Genomic DNA, 18,153 nt, shown 5'->3' with positions numbered 1-18,153 from the left:
CACTAAGTTCAACAACGTTACCACCTTCATCGTGGAGGCCAACTAGCCAGGTCTCTAAGGTCTCTTAAGGTCACTCGGCAAAGTGATCTTGAAGCACTCTACGCTCTTTTTTATTGAAAGCACAAGTCTCAATAACCCATTGTGTCTCATGTCATGCATGATGGCCAGGGACCTGCGTAGAGCTAACAATAGTCATTGGGTGCAACTCAGCTAGCAGGGTCTATGATGACTCCACCACTGGAAGACTTGCTTCCCTACCCTCTGTTGGATTTCTAATTTGACACATGGGTGACATCGGCTGGGGAGCCAGATGCTAAAAAGAGAAAGATCAATGGTCCCCCTCAGAAACAAAAAGTTTGTGTAGCCAATCCTCTAGCACAGGCCAATTGTGCCCCACAGGGTCCACTAGCTTCCTGAGACCACTGGCATGACTGGCAAAGTGCCCTGTGGGACCCTCAGACACTTGTAAATGATCTACTAGCACCTTGGAGAGTGTCCTGTGGACACTTTTTGCTTTTATTTTGTGTTGTACTTAAGTGACCACCCTGCTCCCTCCATCAACTTGTTAGAGAGGGAGAGAGAGCGAGCTTTGAGATGTCAAGGTAGTCAACTGTGACAACTAGCCAAACTGAATGTAACAGGCAAGGCTTTACTCACTTACCTTGATAGTATAAGCCAGAGGCTACACAGGAAATGGTGCTAGTCACCCCCCCCCCACCACAGAATGGCATCAGACAAGGGTCAGAGGACAAGCAGAACAGGTGGGGGGATCATCTCACTGCTCAGCGCCCCCCAGACAAAAAGCTCCAGCCATTTTACGGACCCTGGAGCCAACAGGAGTGAGAAGGGGAAGAGCTAGGAGTGGAAAAGTACTGAGTCAGAGTCAGAGTGGAGCAAGTGTTTGCAAGGCCTCTTCTCCCCTCCCCATAAGGAGGCCTCTGAATGGCAGTGTCTGGGCTAGGAATGCAGGCATGCATAAGAAGACGGCCAGCCTACAGGGTCCTGAGTCCTCGACTGCCACTCCCTCCAGAGACTGCAGTGCACTGGCTGTGCACCAGATCTGTGCGGGGAGGGCAGCTTCCCCCTGTGAGGCCTGCCACGTAAAGCCTTTGTAGTTGCCTATGTTCAGGCCTAAAAGACCACACTTAGGATTCCGGCCTGGAGCCAGATGACTCAACAATTATACTTAGAGATTTCAACACTCCTCTCTCAACAAATGACAGAACAAGTAGACACATCAATAACAATCTAGAAGACCCAAACAACAGTATCAACCAACTTGACTGAATTGACATTTATAGAAAGAACACTATACCCAAAAACAGCAGAATACATATTCTTTTCAAGCATCCATGGAATATTTACCAAGTCAGATCATATTTGGGAGAATAAAATACATACCAATTTTTTAAATTAAATTAAATCTCAATATTTTAAAAGAATTCAAGTTGTTCAAAATACATTCTCTGACTACAGTGGAATTACATCAGAAGTCAATAGCAGAAAGATCTTTGGAAATCTTCAAAATTGGAACCTACATGATACTTTTCCAAATAACCTATGGGTCAAAGAAGAAATCAAAAAGAAAATTGTAGTGTATCTTGAACCAAACAAAAAATGAAAGAAAACATTTTAAAATTTGTGGATGCCACTAAATCAGTACTTAGGGGAAAATTTATGGCACTAACCACCTATATTAGAAAACAAGAAAAGTTTCAAATCAGTGACTTCAGTTTCTGCCTTCAAAAAGTAAATTAAAAAAAAGTAGAGAATATTAAATGCAAAGCAATCAGAAGAAAGGAAATAAAGTTAAGAGCAGAAATCAATGATAAAGAATACAGAAAAACAAAAGATAAAATCAATGAAACCAAAAGCTGGTTCTTTGAGAAAAATCAATAAAACTGATGAATCTCTAGCCAGACTGATCAGAGAAAAGAAAAGACACAAATTACCAACATCAGGAATAAGAGAGATACATCACTACAGATATTAAAGAAAAATAAGGAAATATTGTGAACAACTCTATGCCGCTAAATTTGATGAATTGACAAAATAGACGAATTCCTTGAAAGACACAAGCTACCAAAGCTCACTCCAGAAGAAACAGATAAAACTTGAACAGTCCTGTATGTATGAAAGAAATTAGAGTCGTAGTTTAAAATCTTCCCACAGTGAAAACTCCAGTCTCAGATGGCTTCACTGATGAATTCTATTAAACATTAAAAGAAGAAATAATTGTCAATGTAGGATGGAAGTGCACTTAGAGGGCTAGTTTGTGAATCCTTGACGTGCTCCTAAAGACACCCACAAACAATGGGCACAGACTGTGAGGGGAACTGGCCATCCCACGATAGTTAGGTGAGGCAGACTCCATGAGAGGCAGGAGGTCCCTGAACTTCACACCTCTGACACCTCAGTTATTCTCAGTTCCTGTGGAATATTCAGTAAAGACATTCACAAATGTCTCAGGTGCACACCCTTTATTTTGGCACTCAAACCACCGCACCAATTTGCTCACATGGAATTTGAATTAAGGCGAGGTGGGCAGAAGGGAAAGGAGCCCACGTATAGAAGTTGCACCTCTTTATGGAGAAGAGAACCTGCCACAGAACAAAATGCTGTTGGTTTTCTGATGCCTGATGAAAAACAGGAAAGGGTGGTCTGCACAAAATCTTGGTTCAGTTCTGCTGCACCGGGCATTCCTGACCACGGCAGTGGCCGCGGCCGCCTCTGTGCCCTCCTCGTTGACCTCTACAAAGCACTTATGTGTGACCTTGGACAGCGGCATATTCTTCTTGGTTGACATTCCAGAAAAGTCTGCCTTGGCTTCCTCAAAAGCATCGGTCATGCCTAAACTTCGAAGAAAAGACTCCAAGTCATAACTCTCCTCCAGCTTGAATCTGGGAAGGAAAACTTGAACTCTATCCTTAGTCATCTTTTCTGGATTTGTCCAGGCTCTGAACTTCTCATATGTAAGTGCTTTTTCCACCTGAAATAATGAAGAGTCAAATCTTAAAATCTAGGTGACAACAGCCTGGTGCCCACCCACTCACTCATGACACCCTCCCCTCATGACCTAGATGGTGAGTTCTGGTCCAAGACAATCTACAGAGATAGTTCCTATTGTAAACACACCAAGATTTTCCCTCCAATTCTTGTCTTCTCCCCTTTCATGGATACAAGAGTAAAACAGAAAACACTTGAGACAAGGACAGAGTTGTTTTTATTTTTAACTATCTGTACCAAATTCATTTCAAATGATTTTTAGTTTAGAAAATTCTCATAACCAATTGATTGTATTCATGTGGTACACATTACCCTGAGTTGGAGAGATGGTTTGATAAAAGAGAGACAAACAGCATGGCTCAGAACCCTGAGGGGTGAAAGAGGGGGAAATCAAGGATCATCTGAACAGGAAGGGACACATGATTTCTGGGGAAGGGAGAGCAGAAATGGGGAATTCAACAGGACAGTTGCTTCTGGCATCCTTGTTTGCCCTCTGCCTGTCCTGGAGTTAGCTTCAAAACCTCCAAGACCCATCACTCATTCTACTTATCCACAAGGAAAAAATAAAGGGGGGGGGGGCTTCCATTTGCATCTCCCTCTTCCCTTTACCACCTGGAGCCCAGATGAGTGCTCCTCTCCAGTGACAGCTGTTTGGATGTCATCTCTATTCCTAGACTCTCCTACTCTTCTTCTTAAGTAGCCATGACAGAGCTTATCCTTCACTTATGCCAACAGCTTCCTGATTCCATAGAGAAACTAGGGAAATCAGGCAGGCCCTACCCTCAACATCCTGTGCATTGGTGTGCTGGAGCCGGCTTGTCTCTCTGGTGAGAGTCAGTTGTTGAACTCTTCGTAGCCTAAACTCAGCCATGGTAGGAGTATTTACACCATGGGAATCAGCAAACGTTCTAAACAAGGGCTTCCCCCACACCCCAGAGAGCCAGATAACCAGCACACTATTGGTCCTGCACCTCCTACCTTACAAATTTACCTTCTCGCATCCTGAACCCTGTTCTTTTTCTGTCATGGAAAGATGTCCCTCTCCTCCTGTCTAAGATAAATTCCTCACCTGAAACTTAGACTCTTGCTACTCAAAGTGTGGCCCATAACCAGCAGTGTCTGAATCATGGGAATCTTGCTAAAAATGCAAAATCTCAGGCCATACCCCACTGAATCAAAATCTGCATTTTAACGAGATCCCCAGAAGATTCATATGCACATTAACATTTGAGAAACACTGCCCAGATCAATCCCTATCATTTTCCAGTACTTTTGCTCAGTAATTATTGGGCCCTTAACTAGCCCCTCCCTTCAGAATAAAGAATAATGTTCTTATATTTTTGGAACTCTCTCCTTAGCTTCATCAAAATTTGGCCTCACCAGCAATTCCACTCCTAGATATGTACTCAACAGAAATGCATACATGTGTTCACCAAAAGACATGCAATGGTGTTCATCCAGCACTCCTTATAATAACCCTATACTGGAAATTCCTCAAATGCTGTCTCATGGCTGGACTTAAAGAAACGAGTTCACGCTGGATCCGCAGACACTCAGAGTCACTGGCAAGGGCTTACCACAGTGAGATCGGTGTTGTCATCAGGCAGCAGAATGACCATGCTCAGCTCCTCCCCCTCATAGGGCAGCTCCAGGACCTGGGTGTGCACTTCATCTACATACCCCGTTTTAAATTTAGCTTGCTTAAACATCATCTGCACCGTCTTTTTCTCCTAATGAAAATATGAACCTAAAATCAGATTACTGAAAAATGAGCACAGTTTACTAAAAATAAGATATGTCTAATTTGCAGAATGCCTCGGTGCATGTAAGAGAATTTTCATTTCTGTGCATTTATGCTGGTGAATGTAAAATCTTCATTATTACCTATTGGTGTTGAGTATAATATGTTATCGCCCCAGCAGGTCAACTATTACCAGGTGAGAGAGAATAAATTGACAAATATAGAGAGACATAAAACTCTACATTATTTTTGGAAGAAGTTGTGTTTTTTCTCTTTTGAGAAGATACATAGAGAAGCATTCTCAGGGACCATATAATTAAAAATTATTTCTCCAAATTAGGAGAATTAAACTAATATTCAGGCCTTTGGGTTGAAGGATCTGGTTAGAAAAGATGTATAGGCCAGAGGGAGTTATACTTTTATTCTGAAAAGTTGTTCAGTTATATAATTGGCTTTACAGTTTTGGTTTTCTTGGAGGGGGGATCTTGACAAGATGTGCAAGGTCCACTATTTTTAAAGTGTGCGTCAAATATATTCTAGACTTTTAAATCTTTGTGCCATATGCTATTATCAAGTTGATGGAGGTCAAACTCCAAGCTCATAGCTATTGACCCCAGCCATTATCATATTCGAAAGGGAATGGAGAAAAGTGTTTTAAAGTTAGGCTTATAAGTCCAGAGACCTAACGGACAGCGTGATGACTATAGTTAATAATGCCCCACTGAATAATGGAAATTTGCTAAGAGAGTAGATTTCAGGTGCTGTCATCACAAAAAAAATATGATGATTATGCAAGGAAAAGATATGTTAATTAGTTTGACTGCAGTCATTATTTCCCTATGTGTATGGGTATCAAATCATCATCTTGTATACCTTAAATGCATACAACTTTTATTTTTAAAAAAGATCCAAAAATAAATAAAAACAAAGTTAGCCCGAACATCTGCTAACACTTTTTTTTCTTGTGTTTGGAATTCTACAGCCACGAATTCTAAGCCAATAAACAGGCATCACCGTCACTGACATGGCCAGAAGGTGTCTAAGTAAGTACAGAAGCGACAGTACAGCTCAAACACCACTCCAAGTCTCAGGAGAAATTTTCTTTCAATCTAAATATATGAACAGAGAGAGAAAATTGATTTGACCAAGAATACCTTTATCCATATAAAATGATTTTAGTTTTTCTCTTCTCCTCTCCAATAAAAGATATATCTCTTTTATCTCTCCAATAAAAGATATATGGGGGGCATAAAATTCATTCAGAACTAGATTTAAGAGTCAAGACAGTAAGAAATAAATTATTTATTTTTTCCGTTCATTCACAATCTTTCCCAGCATATTACTTTAAGAAAGTATAGCTGAAACATATTTCCCTACCTGGTTGACTTTAAAGGGCATTCCCCTGGTGTACTTTCTGTCAAATTGCTCATTCCACTTTCCTTTGAAATAGACAGCATTCACGAGGACCAGCTTAGTCAGTGGATAGACTGTCCCAGCACCCAGTATCTCTGAAATCTTACCTGTGAAGAATATGAGAGAAGGTCATTGTTATTTGGGGGGGGAACAAACATTCTTATACAAAAATCCTCTCGACACATTAAGCCGAGGCTTGGTGGAGAGCCCAGGCTGGAATCCTTTCTGCTGCCGGATGAATCGGTGTTTTGTGCTGGGCACACACACAGTGTATTATTTGTCCTTAAAAACAGTCTTGAAGCAGGCATGTCAGCTATCATTTTGCCCTCAATTTACAGATGTGGAAATTCAGATTCAGAGCATTTGCCTGACTTTTTTGCCAAGCTCACATAAGTGGCAAGTGGCTGAGCTGAGAAAATAACCCGGGAGTCTTGACTCTAACTGTAAGCTTCTCACCTTGGCACCATAATTTCTCAACCGTGCCACTACTGGCATTTAAGGCCGGATAATTCTTTGTTGTGGGGACTGTCCTATGCATTGTAGGGTGTTTAGCCAGTAGCACTTCCCCCAGTTGTGACAACCAAAACTGTCTTCGGCCATTGCCAAATGTCACCTGGAGGTTGATTCTGGTTGAGAATCACTGCTCTATGCCAGCCTTCAAATCTCATTAGGTGAAGAAAGAATTCCAAAGGGCGGGGGAATACAGACCTGTATATGGGAGGAGGAGGGCTTCCTGAAGGGAGCGAATGGGGCAAAGGAATTAGGGGGATGCAGTAAAGGGGCCAAATCGAATTCTCCCACGAAGAGTGGGGACAGGGTGATCCCAACGTCCCCTCCAGTTCTAATGTTCTGGGAAAACACGTGGGTGGTCAATCTGATGGAAGAAAGAGTGTGAGCGGCCATGGAGGGGAAGTGAGTGGTGTGGGAAGGCTGAGGTGTAGAGAAGCTTCTGGTTTCTCCAGATCAACTGGAGAACGAGAGACCACTGCACATATGAGGTACGGAAACGTGAAAGGCTCTTCGCTGTCCATGGTCATTATTCTATTGGCTCTCAGTATAACCGTGGACATCACCGCTGCCTGACACACAGTGGGTGTGCCATAGAGACTGAACTGACAGAATAAGGAGTGCTAGGTGGGCACATGAGGAAATAAGTGATTCAACTCCCCACCTTTTGGAAGTCTCTACATATTTAGAGTGCTTAAGAGCATGCCCTTTTCCTCTGTGCTCTAGTTAAGAACTGGCAGGAAGATTTTGGTGAGACAGAGTGTGGACTGGACAGGGCACCACAGGCTCCACATCAGCTCCACCTATAGCATCTGGAGACAATTCATAAAGATCACGCTCTGAAAGCAAACTTATCCACAGCTAAGTTTAGAGGGAAGGGGAGGGCTGTGGATGAAACGAGAGCTGTTCACATTATACAGGGAGATAACAAGCCTGTGTTATCACTCTGTCTCAGCTCTAACCTAAATGGAATGCCATTCTGCCCTTAGAGCATGGCAAGGGTCCTCCCAGATAGAATTTAAACAGGGACACAGAGAGGAAGCATTTTCTGGGGTTTTTCCAGCACAGTCCAGAGGGGAGAGGGTCTGAGACCCTTACACTAGGTTTAAGTATTTTTTAGAAATCACTACTTCATAAGCCCAAGAGAAATAAGAGAATTGAATTGCTGGCCTGAAAACCCACCAAACACACACAAACAGGTCACTGGTTATGGGGTCACAGTGGCAGTACCGTGGAGGTCAGGCCCCAGCCAATCTCAGAGCTCTTTCCTCCATAACTGCGAGTCTACTGAAATGACACTCTCTCACCTTCCGTCTTTTTTGTCACCCAGTCATTGATGTGCTTCCTGCATTCTTCAGTGTCTTCAGCAAAGGGCAGCTCCTCCAGCTCTGCCTGATAGAACTTCTGACAGGATTCCTTAAAGGCCTACAAATGCAAAATCCGGAGTTTGGCCCTATTCGGCAAAGATTTCCACAAGTGTGAAAACATTTTTTTTCTTAACATGTTTCTAGCATAAATGCTCGCACAGGTCATCCTGCACTTTGACTCATTCATACAATTAACAAAATGTATCATCTGCGGACTCTGTGCCCGGCACTGTGCTAGGTGCTGGAAACAGGGTGAAGAAATGATATGGGACCTGAGGAGCTCCCAGTCGGCTGAAAGAGACAACATGTATACACAGATGGTGTCAACAACATATATACAGAAATAGTCTCAACAACATAAATAAACACAGATAGTCTCAAGATCTTTTGAAAATGCGGAAGACGGGAGCCATGCATGAAAAAGCCCATGAATATCCCTGTCAAACACTTAAATTCCATATTAACTTTCTGTTTGATTTTCTGTCTCTGCCACTAAGCAGTCTAAGTATTTTTTACTTATTTTTGTATCATCAGCACCTACCAAAGTGTCTGAAACATGTTTGTGGAATGACTGGGAGTCTCCATGGTGGAACTAGATTATTAAGAAATCTTACAGGTCCTCCGGGAGTGGAATGTGACAGGCCTAGATCACAGTGTGTGTGTATGTGTGTGTGTATGTGTGTGTGTGTGTGTGTGTGTGTGTGTGTGTGTGTGTGTGTGTATGTAGAGGATTAGGGAAAGCACAGAGGCAGGGGGTGAGCCTTGAAATATAAGTTGGGGTCAAATCAGGAAGGGCCTTATATGCAACACATTAAAACCCAAAGATAACTCACCTCATGAAAACCTGGTTTCAGATATAATGTGTCTGGTAATTGGCTCCCATCCTCCGCCCATCTCCTGTTCTCAAATATTTTAGCTTCTACAGAAGAAAGAAGACGTAGAGAAAGAGGAGCCAAGCAATCAAGAAAAGTGGAGGGTGGCTCCCTGTCCAATAGTCCCCAGTTATAATATTCAAAGATCAGGCTGATATTCAAAAATGTACATCAATTAACCAGGAGATTCCTGGAATCACTAGGGCTTATCATAGAAGACCTAGCCAGCTGAAGGAGCCAGAATCATCTCCGATGATATTTAAGCTCAGACGGGCAACCTCCATTGGCTGGCACCCAACAGCAGCTAGGACGAGGATATAGTTGAGTCTTACAGAATAATCCTTAGAACTGCCAGCCACCATGGTGGCCAGGCTTGCCTTGATCGTTTCATTAATCTCACGATAGCATCACTCTGCATAGTATGTGGCATAATTTTTTGGAGCCTAATTGAATTATGATAGGCTTTTACTGGACTAGGGAACTTTGGAATTATATGCTGCAGTAAATAGGAACTGCTCAGATTTAAAATCTCAGTTTTCTGAACAGATTTTAATTTTAGAAAGACTATTCTGTCAGTAGAGTGGAAGGACCACGCTGGACTTGGAGAGATCAGTTAGGAAACAATTAAAACAATAGTGTAGAAGATATAGTGAGAGTCTGGACCCAGGTAATGTGGTGGTGATTCAGAAGAGGGCACAAATTTGAGAGGCCGGCTCTGCAGGAAGAGCCCAACAACCAGAGGGGGAGGAGCCTTGTACACGGGCACAACAATCTGGTCACTGAGGGATGGGGATCAGGAGGCAGAAGCAGGTCTGGGAGGGGCAGGATGGACATATTGAGATTGTCATCCAGGAGGGATGTATCAGAAACAAAAAAAAAAGGCCATAATTCAGAAGCAATCATAAAATTCAAAATGATAATTACAGAAGTGTAATTCTAAGCATATTTTTAAGGCAGCCGAGTCAAACTTTATCTCTGCCCTTCTGTAGTTTCTATTTGATTTTCAATCTCTCTTTCATCACTGTGTGAGTCCTACTTACCGGAAGGAAATCACACGTCTGTTCGCCAAAGAGCCTGTTGGCAGTTCTAAGCACGCACAGAGTGCCAGATTTGTTAACTTGAGTGAGAAGTGACTGGAAACCCTGGTGAACATCTCCCCCTTTGTTCAAACAAAGTGCCTGGTAATGGAAAACAAGGACACAGACTTATAGCATCACCATTTTACTCCCCCAAAGAGCTATCTCCGAACGAATCTCTGCGCTGAAAATCACAGAGGAGCCTATCTTAACAAGAGTTTGGTTTAACCATCTAGCGCGGAGTTTCTGGACCTCAGCACTATTGACATTTTGGGCCAGACGCTTTGTTGTGGGCACTGTCCTGTGCGTTCTAGGATATTTTGCAGCATTTCTGGCGTCTGCCCACTAGATGGCAGTAGCATCTTTCAGTTAGGACAACCAAAACTGTCCTGCAAGTTGCCGAATGTCCCCCGGGGGCAAAATCGCCCCAGGATGAAAACCAGAGCTCTAGCAGGTTTATCCATGCAGGGAAGGCAGCGTGTGATAACTCAGGAGGCAGAACAGAAGCCCCAGGTAGCGGAGATAAATCCAACCTGACCCAGGGAATACAAGAATGACCAGAAATAAACATAAAAATGTTTCATCAGCATTTTTACAGTTCTGCAGACCAAACTGTGATTTCAGCGTCAAGTCAGAGTGAGAATTAAGCTGTTCCTGCATCTCCCAACAACCCCAGCCAAAGCCTCACTCCTCCCATGAGCTGGAAGAAACAACCCCAGGGGATTCCACAGCGGCCACGGCGGCACTTCCGGAAAAGGTCCGTGAGCCCCTGATATTACTGGGAACGTGAGGTGCATATGGCAATTCTCTGGGACACTTTCGCCAGATAGTCAAAGAAACTAAGACATGAAGAGGTTAAGGACTACTTTCCTGACATATTATCCACTATTTCTTTGCAGCTAAGGTCACACATAACCCATTTCGGATCAATCAGATTATACATTCCTTCTAAATAACTCCAGAAGAGATAAGTCCACATTTGTCTTGCACTCGTCTTCCACTCATGCATAATCATACACTAGAAATAGCCTATTTAACAAAGAGTGCATTTACACAGCTGCATTTCAATTCGATATATAATGTTAGCAAAAGTTTAAAATATAGCAAAGTTGAATTCTTGGCCTTCTTGTGGGACAGAATTATAGTTTACTTACCAAAGATGCAATTTTGCTATAACATATTGATGTTTTGTCTAGAGAAAATAGCGTAATGACTTGATTTCTCCCATAAACACTAAGGGGAGCTTCCCTGTCTTACACAATTTACCTTTCTGCCCATGTCTGCCCTTTGTCCTTCACCGCGGTACCCTCCACCCCGCTACCAGCCACAGTGGCTTTCCTCAGCTGCTGTGAGGTATGAAAAGACCACCCCCTGGAAGCACAGAGAGAAGCACGCCCTTGGTCTCCCTTTGTGACGGGAATACATACCTGAGACATCTGGGCCGCGGTGTTTCCTTTGGCCCCCATGAAGACCATGGCCAGGGCAGAGGAGATGCTCAGGGGAGAGAAGAACACATTGGGGGAGTTGTCCACGTCACCCAAAATTTTTAATAAGTTGATGGCAAAAGTGCCATTTGCTTCACAGAGATCATCCATCAGGGAAGGTCTGCATCAAAAGCACAACACAGAAGCACATCAACCACCTGGTCATTTGCACCCGTCAGTGTGTGCTGGGTGTGGTCAGCAGAACAACTGCACCCCCAAAGACATCCACGTCAAATCCCCCAAACCTGTGTCATTATCTTACATGGCCATAGGGACTTCGCAGATGTGACTGAATTAAAGATCCTGAGATGGGGAGAACACGTGGTTTGATTCGAGACCCTGAATTCTTCACTGTTACACAAAATCCCCCTATTGTTGCTAGTTCTCCTTTAGTTTAGTGCCTATAGCATACTTTATAAACAATGTTCTGCGAATTATAATAAAAACGACATTTCTGTCATCATGTCATGTGAAAACAGCCGGATGGATTGCAACAGATTTGGAGGGTTTGTTTGAGATGATCTGACTTAACATATGAGTCAGACCCATATTTGTTTTTTGGAAGACACAAAATTTACTTTCAGGCAGGGAGACTCCGAAAAAATACACCGTTTTCCACCGGAGTTCTTGACACTCGGCTGGGAGCTGTGAAGGGAGCCCATGGGCGGAGATATAAACTATGAAGCCCAAATCTCAAGTCATCAGATGGACACTGAATCAGAGGCACCGATTTTGGATCCCGTCTGACCTTCCCTCTAGCTTGACTAAACTTTAGACAGGCTTCTTCCTGCCTCTCTGCCCTGATCTGCCTTTCCTTAGAGCATTTACTTTAGACAACTTGTCATTGTAAACTCTTTCTCTGCTCCTTTCAGATATAAATATTTTGAAAAGCCTCTTTCCTCTTTTACAGGCCAGGACAGTCTCTCTCAAGTCCCTAGGAGCCATCCCGTTAAAAATATAATTATCATGCAGGATAGCGCCCAACCTCCCTGTCTCTGTGGGAGGGTAGGAACAAAATTTCAGCTGGTACCTTGCTCCAAGCTGTAAAAAATTACAGCTTATTAATTATTATAATTTTAGCAAATTATTGTAAGTCCTGCATGATTTATTTCTATTAAACCTTACAGAAAACGGAGCTACTATTCAATAAAATATCAAAGTTCATCAACTCCTCTTGGTTTCCCTGAGTCTCTTCCATGTTACAGTTGAAGACATTTTGGAAAATAAAAGGACAAACCATTGCCCACAATCCCATGACCTTGCAAGCTATGTTTTTCTATTATGTTATCGTTTTTTTTTTCTTTTGTCATTTGCACGTACATTTGTAACTCAAAATTTTAAAGCTACACAGGAAAAGTATGTTCCAGTTTGGAATAGCAAATAAGCAAAACCAAAAGCACTGGAAACTCCACCTAGAGATAAGGGTCACCGTGCAGGTGTTCATTTTTATAAAGAGAGGGGGCATCATATGATCCTTCTTCTTCCAGCGGTCTAGAAGTGCCTCCTACAGCAGTCTTGGAACTGTATTTCATTAGGTTTTGGGGGGTTTCCTAGGTCTCAGGAGCAGGAAAGGAATGAGAAGCTGAGTGGGTGCCACAGGAATGGGGGACAACTATTTCAACCAGAGCCTTTTGCTGTCAAATGGTTCCTTTGAAGCTTCCTCCTAAGATATATATATATTTTTTTAAAGAGATTTCTCATCTTTTTCTTTTTTCTTTTTCTTTTGAGGAAGATTGGCCCTGAGCTAACATCTGTTGTTAATCTTCCTCTTTTTCTTTTTTCTCCCCAAAGCCCCAGTACATAGTTGTATATCCTACTTGTAGGTCCTTCTAGTTCTTCTATGTGGAACATCACCTCATCATGGCTTGATGAGCGGTGAGTCTGTCTGCGCCTAGGATCCAAACCCGCGAACCCCAGGCCACCGACGTGGAATGCATGAACTTAACCGCTACGCCACCGGGCCAGCCCCCTAAGATATTTTTTCAAGAGATGTGTCCAATTTAGGAAGAAAAAAAAAAGTGTGGTATAAAAAAAAAAAGGTAAAGACCACACTCTAAATATAGAATCAAACCAGTGCTAATTCTTTAAAGTTTGAAAAAAGGTATTAAAACGCCAACCAAGAAAATACAATAGTGGCATGGTTTGCACAGCAGTACTCTGTACTCAACAGGTCATTCATCAGAGGACAAGATGTTCAAGATCCTTGCTGCCCTCACATCGTGAAGCCACCCCCGGGGCCTTCAGCTGCAGGGCTTGAGCCCCAGGGCTGCAGGTGGTGGAGGCTGCTGTGTCTGCAGTGGGCAAGTCCCAGCGCGGAGCAGGGTCCAGCCTGTCTCCAGGCACTTCCAGCCCCGCATTTCCTGACCGTACACTTGAGGATATTTCAGAAAATAAAAAGCCAGGAGCCAAAGGGATATTCAAACTTCATAGCACTGGGCCTACCAGAAGGTGGCACCAAAGAGACCAAAGAAGGAGAGAATTCTGTAAATCGGAGATGACAGACACAATAAATTTGGACTTGATCCTACCTGAGCATAAGAGCTTTGGACTCAGGGTGAGGCAGGCATAAGCTGAGGCTAGTAAGTGTGAGAGAGTGTGTGTGTGTGTGTGTGTCTATAGTTGTCCTGCCTGAACAGGCAAAGGAATGAACTGGAACATTACATCAATTTCAACTTTACCCTTTAATTGCTCTTAATTCCAAATGCCTACTTCTGGATTCTTCCGTCTCTCCTCCTCTTTCATCTCATTTCCTCACCTCCATTCCTTCTCAACGTCCAAGTGCTGGTCAGCAGCACAGTATTTCCCATCAGTATCTGGCCCACAGCAATGACACACACTGGCACACGCAGACATACAAGTGCACTCGGGGATGTGTCCCCGCTCACACCAGTGAAAAGGCAGGGGCTGGAACAGGATAACAGATTGACTCTCTTCCCTCCAGTTCTTCTTGGTGCCCCAATCTCATTCGTACACTAGAGCTTTTAAGAGGGTTGGAACTTTAAACAAAATGGACCTTGCCCAATAAATCTAAAAAGGAATTAATTTCAATATAATGCAAAATAATACCTTTGGGTGCCAGTGCCACAATTCAACTGTGTCATAAAAACAGCAATGTGGAAAGATTTGATTTCCAGCCAATAAAATGAATTGGCATTAAGCTAGTTTTCCTTTGACAGGAGAATAAACAAAGTTAGGACAATTACATACTGTCCCGGGGTCTTACAGCAAGAGCGGCAGAGTCGGCCACAAAAGCAAGCCTTCTGCTTCCAAGCATCTGGCATCATTCTTCTCCTGGGGGCCGTGAACGCCTGTGAAGTCACTGCTCCACTGCCCTTCCCAAACTCACATCCAAAAGTGATATTCAAAGAGTATTTATCTAGAACTTTCCTTATACGGTTTTGGAAAAGAAAATGAGCAATAACAGCCATTATTCCTGATTGGGAGCTCCCACCCTAGGAGAGACACACATATATAAATGCATGGTTTCAAGCCAGCCCTGTGCTCTGTAACAGGATAGTTTACAAAGTGCTAAGAAAGCCCACAGAAAAGCAGAATGAATTTTCTTTAGAAGCCTGGGAGAAGGTGAGCGGTGAGCTGGTTCTAAAAGTTTGGGCAGGAGCTTCTGTAAGGTGGCGAAAGGGAGGGGTGAATTTTAAGGCTGCAGCTCTGGGACTGACAGGTGCAAAGAATGTGGCAGGAAGTGCATGGTTTGTGTGGCCCAGGGGGGCGGTCTGCGGGGTTTTCCGTGAGAGACAGGTGTGTTGAGACTGGATGAGCCCTCATGCCAGGTTTAAAAGGTTGAACTTGAGCTATGGTCTGGAAAGGCACGCATGGTTTTTAAACAAATGGTACAAATGAGTACTCATTTAAATTGTACGAATTGTACTCATTTAAATAAATGAGTACACTGGAGTTTTACAAAAATACTGTGACTCACCGTCAGCATTGAAAAAGGCCGGGGAGCCTGCTGGTAGAACACTGCCCTAGATCAGCAACTGGCGAATACAGAGAGAGCAGAAGATGCAAGTGCCAGGCTGGGTGACTGATCACACCAGGAACAGGGAGCAGGACGAGTCAAGGATTATGCTGAGGCTTGCTAAAAACAATTCAACCTGCCCCAAATCGAGTCACTTATGTTAAGCCCTATGTCACCAAACCGAGGACTTAATTACAGTTCTGGCTCTCCGAGAAATGGAATCTTAAACCAGTCAATCAGGAATCGCATGACCAGCACTAGTGAGGTAATCTGCCTGATAGCCCCGACCATCCCCTAAAGGAAAGCAACTTTGCAATAAGCAACCTGCTTTTTTGCAAGTATTACTTCCTTATTCCTGCTCCCTCCTACCTATACAAGTCTTTCATTTTGTACAGCTCCTCGGAGCTCCTTCCTATCTGCTAGATTGACTGCTGCCCGATTCAAATCTATTTTCGCTCACACTCCTAAAATTTTTAATATGCCTCAGTTTATCTCTTAACAGGCTCCTAGCTAATTTATGCTTAGGGTGGGTCATGAACCATAGGAAGTTTATATGAGGAGCCAGCTTGGAATGGGGAAGGTGATACATTCCATGTAAGATGTGTGGAACATACCATACCAAGGGAACCTGTAACAAGTACAGCCAAGGGATGTTTGTAAATATAGGCAGGTTACTTAAGATGAGTAGAATAAGAGCAGGAGATTGGGAGCCACTGGCGTCCGGATTCCAGCAGATTCTAGGCTAATGGGATGAAATTACTCGGACTGCACACTGGAGGCATAAGAGAAGAAATTCACCTAGTTCCGGGGAATTTCCAATAATTGCAGGTAGTAAGAGGAAGAAGCCAAGGGACTGGGACCCAACAGTCAAGAATGCCCCGGGAGAGCTGGGAGGGTGTGTCTGACGGGCGCAGAGAAGCACAGGAGGCTGGAGGCGGACAGCAAGGGAGAGCGCATGCATGAGGCATTCGGCGCCTGAAAGCAGGAATAGAGGGCTGAGGAGTATCCGGGAAGTTAGGAATCGATTATATTAACTACCGTGGACGAGGGGGAGACAGGTGAGGAAGCATTTTTTCAAGTTGCTAATGAAGAAGAACAGATGAAAGGTGTGAAAGAAAAAAAAAGAAAGACAAAGAATGGAAGAAAAATAGAAAACAAGAAGGACGGAAGCAAGGAAGGGAGGGAGGAAGAGAAGTTAGGGGGGAGGCAGAGAGGGAGGAAGAGAAAGAAACGAAAGGTACAACCAATAAGCAGGATCGCAGAGGGACAGGCGTTTGTCTGGAGGTGGCATTGACCCAGCCTCGCCCCCGGAGCTTGTCCAAGGCGCCACAGAAATCCCAGGCACGGCTGCCATTGGCGCCTTAGTCTCTCCGCTGCACCTGCGGCTCCTCCCGCTCACCTTCCCAAAAGGCTCCGCCCAGCCATCTCCGGCAACCGCACTCCTGGCTTGAATCCCGGCCACTCCCCACTGCTGGCAAAACGCAGGGCAACGGCGTCGCGAGCCGCAGGCGCCACGCCCACTCCGGGACCATCCCCCGGCCCAGGGCGGGTCTGCGGCCGCGCTCCTGCGCTCGGGTCTCGCAGTCCCGGCTCTGGCGGACGCTCACCCAAGAGCCCCAGGCGGCGCGGGGCTGGGGTCTAGGGCACGGCTGGTGCCAGGGCGACCCCAGCCCCGCAGCTCTCCCGCCCGGTTACCTCCCGCCATCATTTCCCTAGGCGTCTCCTCCTGCTTTTCCTCCCTCTGTGTCTGCCTCTCGTCTTCCTCCTTCCCTTCCTCTCTCCGCGCTGCGCCCGAGCTCTTGGCAAGAGGCGTCCGCCGTGGGAACCTGACGACCCGAGCGCCTCCCCAGCCCCAGTACCTGGGAGATTCCTGCGGCCGCTGCTTCCGCTCCTGCTGCTGCGGCTGCTACTGTTCCAGCTTGGTGGACGCTTCAAGTCCGCTTTGACTGTGGGCAAGGCTTCAGGCGGATGACTCAGAGCAGTCAGAGGTTGCACCGGCGCAATCTCTGACTCTGCATCCCCAGGCTGGAGCCCGGGAGGAGCCTGAACCTCGCCCGGCGTCGTCCCGCCCTGGTGCAGATGGCTTGGTGGGGGGAGGCTAGTGTTCCGCCCTCGGAGACGTCGCCCAATAGGGGATTGATTTGTTTTCCTGGGTTAGTATGCGCAGTATTCGTGTTGCGTGTACGTATGCAAGAGCGGTTTCAAAATTGGAACTTCGCTTTGAACATTAAGTAAAGCAAAACCAGAAGTTAAGTTTCCTAATGCCAGTGGTTTCCAAACTGCTTTGGTGGGACACCCATCAAACATTTTTGAGCATGCATCTTTGGTATCAGTATGACTTTATATGTGCTAATATGCTAAATACTAAAATATTGTGAACGCTATAAAACACATGAAAATTTGAAAGAATAAGAAAAAAAACTTTTTATTAGGAATACACAGGTGCTCACAAAAATTATTTTAAAATTTAATGAGATCAATGTGATTGAATATTTGTTTAACGCTTTGAAGTACAGTAATTTGAAGACCTACTTTTAAGTTTAATTTATTTCTAAACTTGGATTGATGGTGATCATGAGGAGGGGCTTCACAAGAAATGAGTGGACTTAAATGGAGTGAAGGCATCATTAGTTGTACTTACTAAACCTGGACATTTGATTTTCATCCACATACTAATTATGCAAAGATTTCTAGCTGAAGTCTCACTAGTA

At 44.3% G+C, this 18,153-nt stretch overlaps 1 protein-coding gene across 3 annotated transcripts; it reads right to left on the bottom strand.

The window, feature by feature from the left end:
- Nucleotides 1-2,463: 2,463 nt before the first annotated feature.
- LOC131415469 (serpin B8) lies at nucleotides 2,464-17,497 on the bottom strand. 3 transcript variants are annotated; one of them, XM_058557276.1, is made up of 7 exons: nucleotides 17,302-17,497; nucleotides 11,410-11,587; nucleotides 9,947-10,084; nucleotides 7,975-8,092; nucleotides 6,125-6,267; nucleotides 4,584-4,736; nucleotides 2,464-2,989 (listed from the first exon to the last, which is right to left on the bottom strand). In XM_058557276.1, exons 2-7 carry the CDS (start codon nucleotides 11,575-11,577, stop codon nucleotides 2,585-2,587), a joined length of 1,125 nt encoding a protein of 374 aa, XP_058413259.1. In that variant the 5' UTR covers nucleotides 11,578-11,587; nucleotides 17,302-17,497; the 3' UTR covers nucleotides 2,464-2,584. The 3 variants fall into 3 exon arrangements, with proteins under 3 accessions (XP_058413259.1, XP_058413258.1, XP_058413257.1); XM_058557275.1 differs by lacking the exon at nucleotides 17,302-17,497 and adding an exon at nucleotides 16,842-16,916; XM_058557274.1 differs by lacking the exon at nucleotides 17,302-17,497 and adding an exon at nucleotides 16,738-16,812.
- Between the last annotated feature and the right edge of the window lie 656 nt (nucleotides 17,498-18,153).

The sequence above is a fragment of the Diceros bicornis genome, chromosome 16, assembly GCF_020826845.1.
Source record: "Diceros bicornis minor isolate mBicDic1 chromosome 16, mDicBic1.mat.cur, whole genome shotgun sequence".
In the NCBI taxonomy this organism is placed as follows: domain Eukaryota; kingdom Metazoa; phylum Chordata; class Mammalia; order Perissodactyla; family Rhinocerotidae; genus Diceros; species Diceros bicornis.
The sequence above is the reverse complement of the archived record's forward strand: the minus strand, read 5'-3'. Positions and strand labels throughout refer to the sequence as shown.

Coding starts and splice junctions, on each gene's coding strand:
- LOC131415469 (XM_058557274.1), bottom strand. CDS start 16,796: ATGGCAGCCGTGCCTGGGATTTCTGTGGCGCCTTGGACAAGCTCCGGG. Junction 6,268..7,974: donor GGTGACAAAAAAGACGGAAG/GTGAGAGAGTGT, acceptor TATTCTTCACAG/GTAAGATTTCAGAGATACTG. Junction 4,737..6,124: donor TGCCCTTTAAAGTCAACCAG/GTAGGGAAATAT, acceptor TATTTTCATTAG/GAGAAAAAGACGGTGCAGAT.